Source organism: Eubalaena glacialis, chromosome 13 (genome assembly GCF_028564815.1).
Source record: "Eubalaena glacialis isolate mEubGla1 chromosome 13, mEubGla1.1.hap2.+ XY, whole genome shotgun sequence".
In the NCBI taxonomy this organism is placed as follows: Eukaryota; Metazoa; Chordata; class Mammalia; order Artiodactyla; family Balaenidae; genus Eubalaena; species Eubalaena glacialis.
Window position 1 is genome coordinate 78,699,486 of NC_083728.1, and position 18,209 is coordinate 78,717,694.

The 18,209-nt window shown below is 52.4% G+C and overlaps 2 protein-coding genes across 2 annotated transcripts in view; one reads left to right on the forward strand and one right to left on the reverse strand.

Annotated features, from left to right (window-relative positions):
* ITGAL (integrin subunit alpha L) overlaps window positions 1-9,525 on the forward strand; it is a 40,860-nt gene extending 31,335 nt beyond the window's left edge. The window contains exons 26-31 of the mRNA XM_061210152.1: window positions 4,718-4,831; window positions 5,073-5,129; window positions 5,225-5,323; window positions 5,734-5,829; window positions 6,845-6,955; window positions 8,947-9,525. Of these exons, the coding sequence (XP_061066135.1) occupies window positions 4,718-4,831; window positions 5,073-5,129; window positions 5,225-5,323; window positions 5,734-5,829; window positions 6,845-6,955; window positions 8,947-9,120 (651 nt within the window). The 3' untranslated portion in view covers window positions 9,121-9,525. The remainder of the gene's footprint in view (window positions 1-4,717; window positions 4,832-5,072; window positions 5,130-5,224; window positions 5,324-5,733; window positions 5,830-6,844; window positions 6,956-8,946) is intronic.
* A 5,600-nt stretch (window positions 9,526-15,125) lies between these two features.
* ZNF768 (zinc finger protein 768) lies at window positions 15,126-18,051 on the reverse strand. Its single transcript, XM_061209758.1, has 2 exons — window positions 17,321-18,051; window positions 15,126-17,029 (listed from the first exon to the last, which is right to left on the reverse strand). The coding sequence occupies exons 1-2, from the start codon at window positions 17,406-17,408 to the stop codon at window positions 15,432-15,434; spliced, it is 1,686 nt and encodes a 561-aa protein (XP_061065741.1). The 5' UTR covers window positions 17,409-18,051; the 3' UTR covers window positions 15,126-15,431.
* Window positions 18,052-18,209: the final 158 nt, after the last annotated feature.

The following is an 18,209-nucleotide window of genomic DNA, read 5'->3' on the forward strand; positions in this document are numbered from 1 at the left end:
ACTCACCGGCTCCTTTCCAACTCTGGATAAATTATTTCTGGAATCACAGAACTTGAGAGCCAGAAGGGCTCTGAGAGAGAACCTAGTTTTGGGGTTGTTGTTGTTTTAATTTATTTTATTGAAGTATAGTTGATTTACAGTGTCGTGGGGTGTTTTTGTTTTTTGAAGTAGAAAGTTCCCATTTATTTTAGGATTCAATTATATAGACATTTGATCTCCTAATTGTGTTCTCAGTTAGGTACAGAATCAGATTCATGTTTTCCGGAGAGAACCTAGTTTGGTTTCTTTTGCTGCACTGTGAGGCTTTTGGGATCTTAGTTCCCCAACCAGGGATCGAACCCGGGCCAGCAGTGAAAGTGCCAAGTCCTAACCACTGGACTGCCAGGGCATTCCCGAGAACCTAGTTTTTATTCAAACATTTAATGAGCTACCATTCTAGTTTAGGTACTTTCCTAGGTGGTGGGGCAGCAATAAATAAAACAGGGTCCGCGACCACTCACCAAACCCAAGTTCTGAGCCTGGACCTCTATACATGCTAGCCCTGTAATTCACACCCAACCGTGAGAGCCTGTAAGACATGCAGTGTCGTTCCCATTTTACAGATGAGAAATCTGAGGCATAGACAGGTCAAGTAACTTGCCCTGGTTACCCAGCTAGTAAGGGGAACAGGTCAGATTCAAGCACTTACTTGTATACAAAATCCATGTGTTTAAGTCAGTGGTCCTCATTTCTCCTGCAATGCTCGGTGCTGTAGTAGAGTCTTCATTATGGGAACTCAGAAGAGGGAGGCCGACCCCTGAATCTAAACCTTGAGGCGTCTAGGGCTTTCTTGAGGTAACCTCAGAGAGGAGCAGGCGCTGAACAAGCCAAGAGCATTTTCATTTTACCGTGGGGGAAACTGAGGCCCCAAAGAGGAGCCATCTTCCCCAAGGCCGCACTGAAGTCAGGGCCGACTGGGCAGTAGCCAGCGGGGAAGGACCCCGGGCAGTTCAAGCCCCTTCAGAACAAAGGTGGGAGCCATCTCACCTTGACACCTCGATGAGGGAGAGGGGCCTTTGGGAAGGTCAGATGCCCATTTGCATTGAAATAGAACGTTCTGAGTGACCAGTGGAGTTGGCTTCCAGTGTCTTTCACTGGGATGGCTCTGGGCTCCCTATGGGGGTCGACCAGGCCAGTCCTTTTACCACCAGAATGGTGGGAAAGAGTCCGACAAACCCCAACTCTGTCGCTTGCACTCTGTATGACCTTGGGCCAAGGATTCACCTGTCCGTGCCTCAGTTCCCCACTGTGACAAGTGAGGTTTGGGATAAGAACTTCACAGGTGGTCGTGAGGTTTAAATGGGTCACCTGCTTCCTCTAGAGTGCTTGGCACAGTGTCTGGGGACGTGGAGGTTGTTACAGGGGTGAGGTGGGTGTCGTGCTGCAGCCCTGACCCTCCCAGCTACTTTGGAAACCTTACATTCTTGCCTCACTCAGCCTGGAACCAGCTCAACCCCTTGAGCACGCTCTCTCTCTCTCTCCGCCTCTGAATAGTCACCAGGGCTAGATGCCTGCACCACCTCACCAGCCTCCAGCATCTTCAGCCATGCATTTGCCTCGCTACTGCCTGGCTTGCCAAGCAGCCACTCTTGCTAAAGGCCCTAATGGTCTCCATTTTAGCTAAACCCAACACGGCATGAGTCATGGGTGATCCTGTCCCTCCCTCCTGAAGCTGTCCCATTAGTCAGGCCCTGTTTGCCTCAAGGAGGTCAGCTCTAATAACTAAGGTTTACTGTGGGCTAAACAGGCATGGAAACCCAGTGAGAGCTGGCCAGCTGGGCCACCGGATCTCCTTCCTCGTGGTCTCCTGCTCCCCTGGCTGGTTAGGAACATAGGCTTCAGCCAGACCCGAGATCTTTTTGAAGCTCTGCCACTTAAAGCTGTGTGACCTTAGGCAGCTTACTTAAACTCTCTGAGCCTCGGTAAAACGGGGATAGTAGCACCTACCTTATGGGGTTTTCAGGAGGCACAAATGAGAAAATGCAATTTAATTTTTTTTTTTTTTGGCCATGCACCCGCGCCCTCAACAGTGAAAGCGCAGAGTCCTAACCACTGGACCACCAGGGAATTCCCAGAAAATGCAGTTTAAGAGCTTAGCACAGTGCTGACACAAACGGTATCAGTCAACGTTGGCTGTTTTTAGCATTATTATTTTCCCCATCATCCAAGGAAGGTGATAGAACACAGTGGTTCCAGTCTCTGGAGTCACAGCCTGGGTTAAAATGCCAGCTCTACTACTTGATAGCTTCAGACAAATTAGTGAATCTCCCTGAGCCTCAGTTCTCTCATCTGTAAAATGGGGATGATAGTACTGCCCATCACATAGGAATATTGAAAGAACTAAATGAGATCATGCATTTAGTGAGACTCAGACGAGGCCTAGCATGCTAAGTGTTCATCAGGTGGGGATAGTTACCACCTACGTGTTCTAATCATCTGTCCTCTGCTTTGTCACCATTGCCATTGCCTCCTAGCAGATTCGGGGCTCTGGGCTTGCGCTACTGATTGTTCTGTTGTGTCTGTTTCCACTAGGTGTGTCTCACTTCCAGGGTCAGTGTCCCCCTTCCAAATGACAACTCTGAATTGTGTCCCTCTTGCTCCGCCAATGCACCTGTGCCTGCAGCTGGTCACTGATCTCCCCTGGGATGTCTTCCTAGCATCTTTTTTTGTTGTTGTTGTCTTTTAATGGCTTTATTGAGATAGAATTCACATACCAATTTACCCATTTAAAGTGTACAATTCAATGGCTTTTAGTATATTCACAAAGCTGTGCAACCATCACCATAATCTAATTTTAGAACATTTTTATTACTCCAAAAAGAAACCCGGTACCTATTTGCAGTCACACCCCCTTCCTCCCTCCCCCAGCACCTGGCAGCCACTACTTTTGTCTCTATAGATTTGCCTATCCCAGACGTTACATATAAAAAGACTCATACAACATGTGGTCTTTTGTTACTGGATTCTTTCACTTAGCATAGTATTTTCAAGGTTCATCCATGTTGTAGCATGGGTCAGTATTTCATTCTTTTTTTTTTTTTTTTTGCGAAATAATATTCCTTTGTAAGACAGGCCACACTTGATTTATCCATTCTTCAGTCTGTGGACATTTGGGTTATTTCCATTTTGGGCTATTATGGATAATGCTGCTAGAACATTCCTGTACATGTTTTTGTGTGGACATATGTTTTGTTTCTTCTGGATATATAACTAGGAGTACAATTGCTCCTCTTGAAGCTTTGGTCTCAGGATGTTCGAAACCAAATTTATCATCTTCCTGTAAGCCAGCATCTCCTTTGGTTTGCTTAGAATCCTTTAAAAGCACCACCTTTTCCTCAAGCAAAACTTCCAAGTCCGGGTGAACGTCTCCTTCCTCTGTACTTGGTTCCACTGCCTCCTCAGGTGCTGTTGTCTATATCCTCTTCTCTCTTCTGACCTCACTACTGCTCAGACTGAGTTCCTCATCTTCTTGCAGCTGGACTATGGCACAGGCTCCCAACTTCTTTCCATTCCGTGCCTGCAGTGGGTGCAACCCCCTGGAGCCATCTTCCCCTTGGCTGCCTTCCAGGACTGCCCATTGCTTAGTCGTTGGTCCCCTGACTTCTGGCCCTCCAGCCTCTGGACACCAGAATCTCATCCCAAGTCTCCTTTCCAGACTTATCTCCTATCTCTCCTTCCCAGGCACCCTACCCTCTGGCCACATCACGCTCACCTGGTGCTCTCCTAATTCCCTGCATTTTCTCTTCCCGCTGGCTTCCCCCATCTTTATCTGTTAATCTCCTCTCTACCTTTCACAGCTAAATTCAAATGCTGCCTTTAACATTAGGCCATTTAAATTTAACTTAACTGATGCTTTTAAAGTGTCCACAAATGTTTGTTGAATGAATAAATGGTAGAACCCCACAAACTGGATATGTATTTCCCTGCTTGACCTCCCTGCGATTCATTGGTGCTACTCCTGCGTCACTTTCTTCTACATTTCTGGGTCTTCCAGCCCTAGCACAGACAGATCTTTTTTATAAAAGGCACTTAGGAAATGATTTTTTTAAAAAAATCTTGGCTGCGCCGCACAGCTTGTGTGATTTCAGTTCCCCGACCAGGGATTGAACCCAGGCCACAGCAGTGAAAGCCCGGAATCCTAACCAGTAAGCTACCAGGGAACCCCCAGGAAATGTTTCTTAAGTAAATTCAGTGCACTTGCCAAAATGTTTTTCCCAAATAATTTTTGCATCTATCCTTGTTAAATGTCCTTCCTTCTTTCACTCATTCAAAAAACTACTTTTTGCGAGGCTGGTTTTGTGCTGGGTAGTGTGTCAAGGCCGTAGGGAATTGCAGGTGAAATGAGCCCCCAGCTCCTGCCCTCTCACAGCTCACAGTCTAGGGGGGATAAACGCACACAAGCAGATGCTTTGCCATCTTGCTGGTGAACGAGGGTGCTGTGGGAGAGTCAGCCAAACCTTCAGGGATGATGTTTGAGCAGTACCTTGCAGGATGGGCAAGGGTTAGCCACATGGAGGAAGCAGAGAAGCACGTGGAACCCATGCTGTAAGGGTACGGTTGACCATTCCCCGCTGCCTAACGAAGAGTGGGCCTTTGGGTCCCAGCCAAGGAGGATTGGATCTGGGGTGGCCGTTGGGGTGGCATTCAGGGCTCTGCAGCCCCTTGTCCTCTGTACCAGGTGAGGATCCAGCCTTCTGTCTATGACCACAATGTGCCCACCCTGGAGGCCTTGGTTAGGGTACCACAGCCTCACGGCGAGGGGCCCATCATGCACAAGTGGAGCGTGCAGATGGTGAGTGTGGCCCACGGAGGGAAGGGCGCCCAGGTCTCTGGGGGTGAGCTCATGACGTGGGGTTGGGGGGAGATGTGTGGGGACAGGAGTGAGGATGATTGAATCTGCCAGGGGCCAGTGGGGGAGAACTGGGATGCAAGGTGGTATCTGAGAGTGGGGAAGAATGCCAGGTCTGGCCTCAAGGGGCTGGCGTCCCCTCTCAGCTCTGGACTAACTGAAGACCTCGCCTCATCCTTCCCAGGAGCCTCCTGTCACCTGCCACCGTGAGGATCTGGAGAGTCCATCTGATGTGGCTGAGGTGTGGGCCCGTGACCTCAGAAAGTGGGGTGGGGGCTGGCCAGAGGGCAGGTGGGAAGAGACCTCCCTGACCCCCTGCTTTCCTTCTTCCCGCAGCCTTGCTCACTTGGAGCCGAGTTCCGCTGCCCAGTGGTCTTCAGGCAGGAGATCCTCGTCCAAGTGATCGGGACGGTGGAGCTGGTGGGGGAGATCAAGGTAGCTGGCAACAGACTCCAAGTGGTTCTGGGGGGGCCTCGAGGGGTGGAGGGTGGGCTTCCCCCCCAGAGAGCCTCCCTGCATTTTTTTGTTCTGTCTTGAGGAAATAGCCCCAACGTTTACACAGTTGCAGATGAAAGAGGACCATGATTTGTTTAAAATTTGCAGGACTGTTTTCAGGGGCCTACAGATAATTCCTAGGTGTTCTTTATAGGAAAAATGTCCTCCCAATAATGGCAAACGGCACGTTAGAACGCTCCAGGAGAGAATGGGGTAGAGATGGCGCACCCACTAGGACCCATTTTCCTCTGCCTCTGCCCCTTGAGTTGCACTGGGGGGCAGAAGTCAGTGGGTTCTGGGTCCTTGTTCCCTCTGGCCTGATGCCCCACCCCCGCCCCTCCCTCCCACAGGCCTCCTCCATGTTCAGCCTCTGCAGCTCCCTCTCCATCTCCTTCAACAGCAGCAAGCACTTTCACCTCTATGGCAGCAATGCCTCCCTGGCCCAGGTATCTCTCTACCCCCTCAGAAGACCCAGGAACAGAGGGCAGCAGAGGAACGGGAGGAACCCAGGGCAGAGCTAGGAGAGCTGGAGCTGGGAGTGTGGGCAGCCACAGAGGAGAAGGTTTGGGCTTTAGTGCAGTAAGAACGTCCCCACAGGGCTTCCCTGGTGGCTCAGTGGTTAAGAATCCGCCTGCCAATGCAGGGGACACGGGTTCGAGCCCTGGTCCGGGAAGATCCCACATGCCGCCGAGCAACTAAGCCCGTGCGCCACAACTACTGAGCCTGCACTCTAGAGCCCGCGAGCCACAACTACTGAGCCCGCGTGCCAGAACTACTGAAGCCCGCGTACCTAGAGCCCATGCTCCGCAACAAGAGAAGCCACCGCAATGAGAAGCCCGCGCACCACAACGAAGAGTAGCCCCCGCTCGCTGCAACTAGAGAAAGCCCGCACGCAGCCACGAAGACACAGTGCAGCCAGAAATAAATAAATTAAAAAAAAAAAAAAAGAACCTCCCCACAGCCAGAGCCATCAGCCTTGGCACAAGCAGACCACAAGGTCAAGATGGGTTTGATGGCAACTCAGCCAAGGGGCCCCCACCCCACACGCAGGGCATGACGGGAGGGGCCCAGCACGTGCAGAGCCCAGCGTTGAGAGAGTGGGCGAGATGGGTTTAAGAGCAGGAAGCTCAGAGCAGGAGAAGGGAAGGGGCAGCTGAAAAAGTAAGCAGAAGCCAGATTCTGGAAGGCGTTGCATGCTGAGCTGGGGTTCTGGCATTTCATCCTGGGGCTAAGGGAAGCCTCTTAAGGGTTTAAGGGGGCCGTGGTGCATATTTGCCTGTTCATTCTGGTGGCTGCAGTGCAAGGTGTACTGGAGAGGGGGTCTGGGCCCAAGCCCCATGTCGTGCGTGACACAGTCCAGATGGGAAATGCGGAGACCTAGGGACTGAGGCCAGATTCACAAGAAATGTCAGGGGTGGGAACGGCTTCTTCCCTGCACTCCCCACCTCTCCTCTCCCCCAGGTCATCATGAAGGTCGACGTGGTATATGAGAAGGAAATGGTCTATCTCTACGTGCTGAGCAGTATCGGGGGACTCTTGTTGCTGCTACTGATTTTCTTAGCTCTGTACAAGGTAGGAGCTTCTGCGAGGAACGGGCACCCAGCCAGGCTGGGGAAAGTGGAACTGGCAGGAGTCAGGGAGCAGAATGCCAAGATGAGGGGGCTTTAAAGCCAGAAGGGGCCTCAGGCTACTCCTCCTTCTACAGATAAGGCTACTGAGGCCCAAAGGGCAGGCAAGACTTTACCCCCATCCCTCAACAAGCACTGGCAGAGCCAGACCTGGGTACCCAGGGAGAGGAAGGAGAAGGAATGTCCCACCTATCGAGGGCCAGGCACTGGGATACGGAGGCACAGAACACACACATGGTCCGTGCCTTTGAGATGCTCACAGTCTATGGGGGAGACAGACACGAACATGATGGGGGCTATACTATGTGCTCTGGGCCTATAACACAGGGACCTAACTGAGGTTGGGGGGAGTCCAGGAAGGGCTCTCAAGAGAGGTGGCCTTTGAGTTGGGGTTTGAAGGATGAGTAGAAGTTAGCCAGATGAAGAGTGCTGGAGGGCAGCTGTTCCACGTGAAAAACTCAAATATTCCAGAAAAGAAAACATAGAAAATCAAAGTTTCTCCCTATTGCAACCCCAGAGGGTTGTCATTAACAACCATTTTTTTTATATTCCTCCAGGTTCTAATTTTATTGTTAACGTATATGGGAATGTGTGAGCATGAGAGAGAGAAAGAGAAAAGCCAGTGGATGTGTGGATGTGTACAAAACGTTACTGTATATACTGCTTGGGAGCTTGTATTTCTCCCTGGATATTATATCTTGATGTCTTTCTGTCTGAGCACACTCAGATTTGCCTCTTGCTCTTTAGTTTTGTTTTTTTAATTTTTAAAAAAACTTATTTATTTTGTTGGCTGCGTTGGGTCTTCATTGCTGCGCGTGGGCTTTCTCTAGTTGCGGCGAGCTGGGGTTACTCTTTGCTGTGGTGTGCGTGCTTCTCATTGCAGTGGCTTCTCTTGTTGCGGAGCACGGGCTCTAGGCGCGCAGGCCCAGTAGTTGTGGCGCACGGGCTTAGTTGCTCCTCAGCATGTGGGATCTTCCTGGACCAGGGCTCAAACCCGTGTCCCCTGCATTGGCAGACAGATTCTTAACCACTGTGCCACCAGGGAAGTCCCTGCCTCTTGCTTTTTAACCCGTGTGGTTTTCTACTGTCTGGATGCCTCCCCTTTTATTTAACAAGATCCTTATTGACGAACGTTTAGATTGTTTGGAATTGACCTTTTTTTCAAACTGTGTGCCAAAAGGCTTTTATTATTATTATTTTTTTTTTTTTTGGCTGCGTTGTGTCTTCGTTGCTGCGCACAGGCTTTCTCTAGTTGCGGAGAGCGGGGGCTACTCTTCATTGCGGTGCGCGGGCTTCTCATTGCGGTGGCTTCTCTTGTTGTGGAGCACGGGCTCTAGGCGCACGGGCTTCAGTAGTTGTGGCACGTGGGCTCAGTAGTTGTGGCGCATGGGCTTAGTTGCCCTGCGGCATGTGGGATCTTCCCGGACCAGGGCTCGAACCCGTGTCCCCTACATTGACAGGCGGATTCTTAACCACTGTGCCACCAGGGAAGTCCCAAAACGCTCTTGTTACCAACATCTTTGCACACTTGTCCAGATATTTTTTAGAATCAATTCCTAGAGCTGGTATTACTGAGCCAAAGAATATATATGTTTTGAGCTGTCACCAGAGAGTGCATGGCCCCTACTAATAAGCCCTATATAAGTGCAGGCTCTTGCTGTTAGTATTACTAGATATTGTCAAATCACCCACCCGCAGTAATGGTACGTGACATTTTGATGAGCCTCAGGAATGAACTATTAAACGTACAGCTTTTTAACATATTGCCAAGAAGCAGGTGTGGCAGATCCCCTCGCCCCATCCCCGGAGCAGATGCCACCTGTCTGTGGCATATGTGACTTATCCCTATAAACGGTACTTTCATGTTTTGCCGGGGCCGAATGGTCCAAAGGGCTCTGTGGACTCTTTGTTTACTCAAGTCTTGTCTTCCTACAGGTTGGTTTCTTCAAACGGAACCTGAAGGAGAGGATGGAGGCGACCGTAGATGCTTCAAATGAAATCGCTGGAGAAGACGCTGGGCAGCCGGCGTCTGGGGAAGAAGCCAAGGACCCGGGCTGCCTGGAGCCCCTCCACGAGGAGGAGGCCCGGGACGGAGGTGGCAGGGACTGAGGTGCAGGCTGGATGCAGAAGGCCCAGGACTGGACTCGGGATGCCTGGTGCCAGCCTGCCTCTACCTGAATTTCACCATGTGTCCTTGGGCAAGTCACTGCCCCTCCGTGAGCCTCAGTTTCCCTATCTTGAACATGGGCCCATTCCTGCCTGCCTCCTTTGCAGGCTTATGGTGAGGATCCTTTGAGGGATGGGCCAGGAAGGCCACAGAGGTGAGGCCTTGTTATTATCATGTGGACCTGGCTCCCACTGGCCCCTGTTAGTTTCCTTCCCTGGAAGAAAACATCTCTTCTAAATTTGGAGAAATGGCAATCTCAGAACCTAGCGACACTCCAGGCCCTCATACCCACCTGCCCTTTGATGTCCGCAGAGGCCTCAAGCTCCCAGAACCTTGCCTTGCATCCTCTCCTGCCTGGAATCCAGTCAGCTTTCAATTCTCCTACCAGAGAGCAAATCTCATCTGTGTCACTACATTGCTCCTGCAAACCCCTTGCCCTTTGGCTAACAGACTCCTTAATAGGCCTTCCAAAATCTGCAAAACTGGGCTGTTTCCTTCCCAGCCTCTTCTAGAGACATCCCGCCTCCCTTTCTAAGTGCCAGTTAACCAGCCTTTTCACTTGCCCAGCTCCTTCCTGGCTTACTGCTTTCACCCAGACTCTTCTCACTTCCTGGAACATTCCTCCTGCCTCCTTTTCCTGCCTAACCCTCTCTCAGCCTTCAGATCTCAGTTCACACATAACTTCCGCAGGGCAACCCCTCAACCCCAACTCAGTTTGGTTCCCATATTATACATGCTTACACTAGCCCGCACTTGTCCTGCATAGCACTGATCATATTCGTTAATTGTTAAGTGATTTACTTAAATTAAACAGTGGACTCCAGGGGGTTAAGGATCATACCTTTCTTGTTCACCTTGGGACCCCTGGTGGTATCACAGAGCCAGACACATAGTAGGTGCTTGAGACAATTTCACTGAATTGTGAGGGTGCCTGTGGGAAGATAGGGAAAAAAGTTTGGATGGGCCCCATGGCAACCCCATACGACAAGGCTCAGTCTGCCCCAGGTGCCTGCCCCCTCCCTCCACAGCCCCACCCCAGGACTCCATCACATCCCACTGTGGCCCCCACCATGAGATTTTGAGCTCAAGGATGGCAACTATGTCCGTTTACCTGGCTCCCAGTGCCAAGCACAGCGCCTGTACATATTTACCAAATAAATGTGAAATTCTGGCCAATTTTGTGATGTTTTTGTGCTGGTGCAACATTCCAGCCTGGCTCAATTAAATGAAAATTTCCTGGAATTAAATGGGAATTCCAGTGGTTAGAACTTGGAGCTTTCACTGCCAAGGAGCCGGGTTCGATCCCTGATCGGGGAACTAAGATCCCACAAGCCACGTGGCGTGGCCAAAAAAAAAGAACATTTCCTTCTCACCCTCCCACTAAGTGGGACCAAAACAGTCAAATCTTTTTTTCTTCCCTTTCTCCCTTCTCCTTCTCCTTTTTTTATTTGCCGTGATGACCCTCAGAAACTGACATGTGCCGGACGTTGTCAGTTCATTCAAAAGAAGCAGCAAGAGAGGCACAGAAAGTGAGGAAAGGTTAGGGAGGCATTGACAATTCATCAAGCTGTGAGAATAGACCTTCTCTGATACCCCCGCTTTAAAATTTTTTTTTTAATTGAGGTATAGTCGATTTATGCCCTCCCCCTTTTTTTAAAGAAATGGTTGTTGGGCCTTGACCCTGAAACCGCCTCCCCCCGCCCCTGCCTTAGAAGGAACAGAGGGGACTAGTCACTGCTGCCCTCTTGTGGTCAGCAGGACACCGGGGGACTATTGAGTAACTCTTAAGGTCAGCTCCTGTCCAGCAGTGGGAGGTGAGAAGCAACATTTGGTCCCCCAAGCAGTGACCTTTGATGGCTCCCTTCTGCCTACAGTGGAGTAAGTGGACATTCCTGAGCCGGGCACACGGGCTTTCAAAGCCTGCCGGCCTCTCCAACCTCATCACCCCCTTCTGGTCCAGCCTCCAAGGAACCATGGGGCTGGCTCCAAAGCAAGACATCAGGAAGGAATAAGTGAGGCTCATTTTCCCAGAGAGGGGAAGAAAAATGTTTTGACCATCAGGAGTATCGCTGAACTGCTAAAAGTACATGAAATGATCTGTAAGCCTCATGAAGCATAAGTTGGGTTCTATTCATTCCTGCAGGATTTCTTGAGCACTCTGTGTCAGGCCCTGTGCTGAGTCTGAGGACCTGCTTGTGAACATGACAGACAAGTCCGTGGCCTCGGGAAGCTTCACTTCAGTGGGAAAACAGCGAAAAAGTAGAAATGTGATTCCAGGTAGTGATAGGGCCGTAAAGAAAGTGAAGCGGGACAAGGGGTAGGGGGTGATGGAGAGGGCCCTTTTACACAGGTGGTCGGGAGAGTCTCTCTGAGGAAGCGAGATTCTGTGACACGAGGAAAAAGTGAATATTTTCATCAAGGCTGGCAACAAAACACAGAAAATCTGGGAGGTTCATTTCAGGAACAGACCTGCTGTCATCACGCCAAGGAATCTCTCTTCCAACTCGCTCAAGAGTACTGTCTTTGTGGTAGTTCCCTGGCGGTCCAGTGGTTAGGACTCCACGCTTCCACTGCAGGGGGCACAGGTTCGATCCTGGTCGGGGAACTAAGATCCTGCATGCCGTGCGGTGCAGCCAAAAAAAGAAAAAAAAGAGCACTGTCTTCAAACACCTCGGCATCCTTCCTGCCTCTGTGCCTTCACACGTGCTGTTCCCCTTGCCAGCCTGTCCAACTCCACCTGTTTTCTTTTCTTTTGAACTCTTCTCCATTATGGTTTATCACAGGATATCAAATATAGTTCCCTATGCTATACAGTAGGTCCTTGTTGTTTCCACCTGTTTTCTATCCTTTAAAATCTTCTTACTTCAAAGTATTGATACTTCAAAGCTTTTCTCATCCCCTTGGTTCCTGGACAAAGGACCCAATTCAACACCACTTGGTTTATGGCTCATTGGGGCACGTGACGCTGACTCTGTGGGCCCCTCTCTCAAGATTAGGAGATTCTGGAAGGCAGGAATCAGGCCTCACGTGCATTACCAGCACCGACCCCTCACCAGGGATGGCACAAAGGTATTGTTCAATAAATGTTTGATTCAGTGGCCCTAAATGTATATGGGTTAAATCTATTGGTTTTATCCAATTAGAAATTAAACCGGAGAAAAACTCAAAACATAAGAACATCCATGCCTACATTCCACGCAAGCCATTAGAGTGATGACACATGTCATCACATGTCATGCAGCTTCTAGAAAACAGTTCTTTATGGGAGAAACAGAGTGAAAAAAAGTAAATAACATCTTTAGTATCGTTAGGAAAATGGTCAAAACCCAGTCAGCCCTAGGATGGAATCCAGGCTCTGCTGCTTCCTAGCTGTGTCATGTGGGGCAATTTCCTTATCTTCTCTGGGATTCATTTCTTCATCTGTTAAACAGGAATAATAGTAGTCTATACCTCAGAGCCGCTCTGAGCGTTAAATAACACGTGTAAACTGCTTAGCATTGTTCCTAGCGTTTAAGCGCTCATGGTGGTGGACAGAAATGGTTGGTCTATTGTGCAGGAGGAGGGTGTAGTAAAAGCAGCAGGCTGACCACAAGTCAAGAGACTTGGTGCTGGAGCTCTTCCATTAGCCCTTCCACCTTGACCTTGGGGAACACACATGTCCTTTCTGGGTTTGGTCTGCTTCACCTGGCATCTGAAGGTACCTCAGGAGCTGTCATGAAGAGAGGGATAGAGGCTGAGCAGCTGAGTCCCCACCCTCATTTGAACCGATATTAAATACCAAGGCTACTGGGAATTCCCTGGCAGTCCAGTGGTTAGGACTCTGTGCTTTCGCTGCTGAGAACATGGGTTCAATCCCTGGTCAGGGAAATAAGATCCTGTAAGCCACATGGTGTGGCCAAAAAAACCCCAAATACCAAGGCTACTTTATCAATTAAGCACCACAGGCACTATACCCAGGTCCTTCTAGCTTTCAAGTGCCTACGGTCGGGAGCCGAAGAAAACTTCAACTCCAAAATAAGGAGATTAGGGCTTCCCTGGTGGCCCAGTGGTTAAGAATCCGCCTGCTAATGCAGGGGACACAGGTTCGAGCCCTGGTCTGGGAAGATCCCACATGCCTCGGAGCAACTAAGCCCATGCACCACAACTACTGAGTCTGTGATCTAGAGCCCAAGAGCCACAACTACTGAGCCCGCGTGCTGCAACTACTGAAGCCCACGTGCCTAGAGCCTGTGCTCCGCAACAAGAGAAGCCACTGCGATGAGAAGCCCACGCACTGCAAGGAAGACTAGCCCCTGCTCGCTGCAACTAAAAAAGCCCACACACAGCAGTGAAGACCCAACACAGCCAAAAATAAATAAATAAAATAAATTTTAAAAAACAAAAAAACAAAATAAGGAGATTAAATTGTATAATTGAAATAAATGTTGTAGTAAATGTCTACAAATGTAATATTTTAGGTAGTCAAATGCAGTTCTGTTCGACATATATAGTTACATATATGAACTACATTAAATGTGGGAGTTGGAGTATTTTAATATTTGAAATTATGTGTGGTAGGGTGGCTGTACAAAAATGTGCATAAAGTTTACAAAGGTCTTTAAAAGACTGTGAGATTTCCCTTGAAAAGTAATGTTCTACATCCAAAATAATTTAATCTTTGAAAACCACCAAACACACCAAACCGTACTGAACTACATGATCTCTAGGGCCCCTTTCCGGAGTTGGTAGATCATGAGAGGCTGGATTGAAATGTGCTTAGAGAGGTTATTTGCCCTTGACAAGTTATAAGGCCTGAGGATGGGCGCGGGGCCGAGGGTGATGTCAGGATCCTGAGGCCCAGGAGGCCGTATGGAGCGATGACTCCCCACCCGCCTGTGAGGAGGCTGAGCTGCTGGGGGCAGGTGGAGCCGGGCAGACATGGTCTGAACGTCTCCTTCACAGGGAACTTAGCAGGTGTTCCTCCCAAGATGTGCCCTGCAGCTGAGTAGTTCCCTGAGGTGTGGCCTGTCCTCCTTAGCTAAGTTCACGACAGGCCACACTCCAGAATTCCCCCAGACTCACTGATGGCACCAACTCCCCATCATTTCCTGAGGAGCCAAGTGTTAGGAGGCTGAGGCTCAGATGTGAAAGGAAAGTAGGATAAAGATGGGGTGGTAACAACACGGTCCTAAAAAGGACCAGCCTAGTGGGTCTTAAAGGCTGAAGTTGTCCAACCTTCGTACTGGGTCCAGTATGCTCCCCCTATGGGTGGGGTTGGAACTGCAGACAATCCCTGTAATTCCGGTCAGTCAGAGTGTGCACAGAGGGGTGGCTAGAGGTTCCAGCTGGGAGCGGGGAGGGGACAGCCCAGCTGGCTGCTGGGAGCCTGGGAGAGCTGGAACGCAGGCACTAGGCCTGGATATGAGAATCAGGGTCTGTTTTCTGGCCCAAGGACAGACCCTCCGTGTTTGGGAATAGGGACCTCTACAAGGTTGAGGGTTTTCTCACACCTCCACTGGACCCCCTTTGTGTTTGTGCAGCATTCAAAGCACAGGATGTGAACTTGCACAGATATGGGCAAGTCATGTCTCCTGAGCCTCAGTTTATAAGACTCCAGTGAACCACTGAATATAAAAGCACTTCCCAGACAAGGGCTTACAGCTTCACTGGCTGTAGTTATGACCTAGTATCTCCCACTGCCCAGAGCACTATCCATGCACACATTTTAAGGACAAGTCTCTTTTACCACATAAAGGTTTTTATTGAACTCAAATTCGGGGGCTCCAAAGCCTGAGGAAGACAAGGGAGGCTGGGGTTTGCACTCAGAAGCCAGGCCAAGCTTCGGGGCCCCACTCCCCGCCCCGCCTACCCTTACCCCTTCCTGACTCAACGAGGGTCTCAGTAGCTACCAATCTAAGCTACCCACTCTAATTAAGTAACCCAACCCCCCCTCCCCCCACCCCCACCTAGCACTTTGCCAAGCCAGGCTTCCACCAAGGGGCATGCTGCTGCTGAGGCCAGCTCTCTGCTGACCTCTTTCTGGATCTCTCCCAGAGCCTCCGGCTGCCAGCTTGGCCTCCCTCCAACCCCTCTTCATAGCCCATTTCCCATAAGTCTCCGTGTCATGTCGCTTCCTCCATCCCGGTCCCCTCTCCTCCTAGAACCCTCGACTCCTCCCTCCTCCAGCGTTTCCCCTATTCTCTCTCAAGGTTTCTCTAGCTCCCTGTCCCCTTCTCTTCTGCCCACCACCTCCCCACCCCGACAGGGTCCCAGGTCAGCGCCGGCCAGCCGCATGGGTCCGCTGGTGGCGGATGAGGTCGGAGCTCTGAGAGAAGGCCTTTCCACAGTCATCGCACTTGTAGGGCCGCTCCCCGCTGTGGACCCGGTGATGCTGCAGCAGCGTGGAGGAGCGGCAGAAGCCCTTGCCACACACGGCACACCTGTAGGGCCGCTCGCCCGTGTGGGAGCGCTGGTGCTGAATCAGCGTGGAGGAGCGATTGAAGGTCTTGCCGCAGTCGGGGCAGCTGTAGGTGCGACCCGGCAGGTGGGTACGGGCGTGGATGGCCAGCACCGAGCTCTGGCCAAAGCGCTTGCCGCACTCAGGGCACTTGAAGGGCTTCTCGCGGGCATGGCTGCGGGCGTGGGGGATAAGTGCCGAGCGCTGGGAGAAGCTCTTGCCACAGATGCCACAGCTGAAGGGCCTCTGCCCGGTGTGCACCCTCTGGTGACTACGCAGGGATGAGTTCTGGCTGTAGCACTTGCCACACTCGGGGCAGCTGTAGGGCCGCTCATGGCTGTGGGTGCGCTGGTGCCGCAGGAGGTAGGAGCTGTCGCCGAAGGCCTTGCCGCAGTGCGGGCACTTGTAGGGCTTCTGACCAGAGTGCGTGCGCTGGTGGCGAAGCAGGTAAGAGCTGTCAGCGAAGGCCTTGCCGCAACGGGGACACTTGTAGGGCCGCTCGCCCGTGTGCGTGCGCTGGTGTTTGATGAGGTCAGAGCTCTGGGAGAAGGCCTTGCTACAGACCTCACATTTATAGGGTTTTTCACCTGTGTGGATGCGCTGGTGCTGGATCAGGGTGGAGCCCCGCCCAAAACTCTTCCCACAGATGCCGCAGATGTTAGGCCTCGGGCCCTGCCCACCCCTGGCCCGGCCACCCCGTCGGCCTGGACCACGAAGGGTCCCCGTCAGGCCCAGGGGATTCTGGAGCATCTCAAACTGGGGTGTAGCCAGCAGGGCCCCTGTGGGCATCTCAAAAGGGGGCCCTAGGGGCAGGCCCCCAGTGGGCTGCTCCCCAAACCCTTGGGTGAAAGAGTCCAAGGGGTGGACTCCCAAGGGGATGCTCAAGGGATTCTTTTCCTCAGGATTCAGAAGAATCTCTGCACCTTCCTGGAATTTGGAACTTTGAGCTTCAAATTCAGGGCTCTGGGTTTTGAACTCAGGATTCTGGGGTTCAAATCCAGGGTTCTGCAGTTCATACCCCGGGCTCTGGGATTCATACCTGGAGCTCTGAGATTCACATCCAGGGCTCCGGGGTTCATACCCAGGGCTCCGGGGTTCATATCCAGGGCTCTTGGGTTCATACCCAGGGCTTTGGGGCTCATACCTAGGGCTTTGGGGTTCAAACTCAGGGCTCTGAGAATCTGATTCAGGGCTTCTGGGTGCAAACTCAGGGCTTGGGGGCACAAAACCAGGGCTTCGGGACTCAAAACCTGGACTCTCAGGCTCAAACCTGGGGCTTTGGGGTTCAAACTCTGGGCTTTGTGGCCCAAACCCAGGGCTCTGGGGTTCAAGCCCAAAAGGTATCTCTTCCACCTCATAGTCCCCAGTGCCTTCTTGCTGAGAAATTTCCTCTTCCTCATTCTCACTCATGTTGCCTGCAGGATCAGAGAATTACAGAAAACCCAGATTGTGTGGGGCGTGGAAGGTCACTGGGTCCCACCATTAGTTGCCACAAACCTTTCCCTCCTCCTCAAGCAGGGTCGCTGGCCCTCGGGCAAGTGCTGAAATTCCCACCTCCCCCTCAGCAAACCCAGGACACCGGGTCCCCGCCCCCGCCTCTTCCAAGTCCCAGGTGTCCAAGCCCCCGGCTCTCTTCCCCTCCCACCCACTACAGCCCCCTCTCCCGCTCCCAGTCACGCCCCTCGGAGGGGCGCTCCCTCCCTCACCTTTGAGGGACCCTTCGGGGCTCCCCATTTCGTCAGGACTTTGCACATCCCGGGGCTCGAGGCCCCACGGCGACGCCTCCCGTTCCATCCCCGCCGGTTCCCAGTGCGGCGGCAGCGGCGATGGCGGACGATCCTACGACCCGGTCTGAGTGCCCCGAGACCCGGGCCCTCGCCGCCCGCCCGCTCAGCGCCACCCAAGGGACCCGGCTGTCCAGCCCCGGCCCCTGAGGCCGGACGTCTTGACCCTGGGCCTCTCCGGCCCGCCGGGCCCCTCCCCTACCCGCGGCCCCGCCCCCACCCACAAGGTCTCGGCTTGCCCTGGGGTCCTCGCAGGCCCCCACACGTCGTGGCCTCGGAAATGAGGGGCTTCACGACTCGCCTTGCCGCCCCCGGATACCGCTCCCCGCCCAAGACCCCGACGTCTGGCCTCCCAGCTCCGGGGTGGGCTGCGGCTGGCCGTCCCCCTCCCCTCTGCACAGGAAGTGTCCGTCCGCGGCCAGTTTCCCCCGCTGGCTAGCGCCGCGGCCTCTCTAGGAGCGGCTGGAGGTGGAAACTCGTTGGCATTAACCCTGGGCTGGATGGCCCCGGCGTCGAGGTAGGCGAGGACGGGGCGCCCTGGAGCCGGCGGGAGAAGTTGGGGCAGTTTGTGTGCCTATGTCCTAGGTCCTGTCCGCCCGGGGGCCTATATGTCCGTCTCCCGGCCCTGCGTCCGTCAGTGCCTGTGGCCAAGGGCGAGGCAACAAGCGAGACCAAGGTCAGCGAGAAGGAGCGACGCTTCCCGGTGCCAGCGGGGGCGGTGTCTAGCTCCCCTCCCCTCCGGGGCCTTGGGGTCAGCTCTGGCCGCGCCTCGGGACCCCACCCCGCCACTTAGGCTCATCGAGGCTCCTGA

Coding starts and splice junctions, on each gene's coding strand:
- ZNF768 (XM_061209758.1), bottom strand. CDS start 17,408: ATGGAACGGGAGGCGTCGCCGTGGGGCCTCGAGCCCCGGGATGTGCAA. Junction 17,030..17,320: donor CCCCGAAGGGTCCCTCAAAG/GTGAGGGAGGGA, acceptor CTGATCCTGCAG/GCAACATGAGTGAGAATGAG.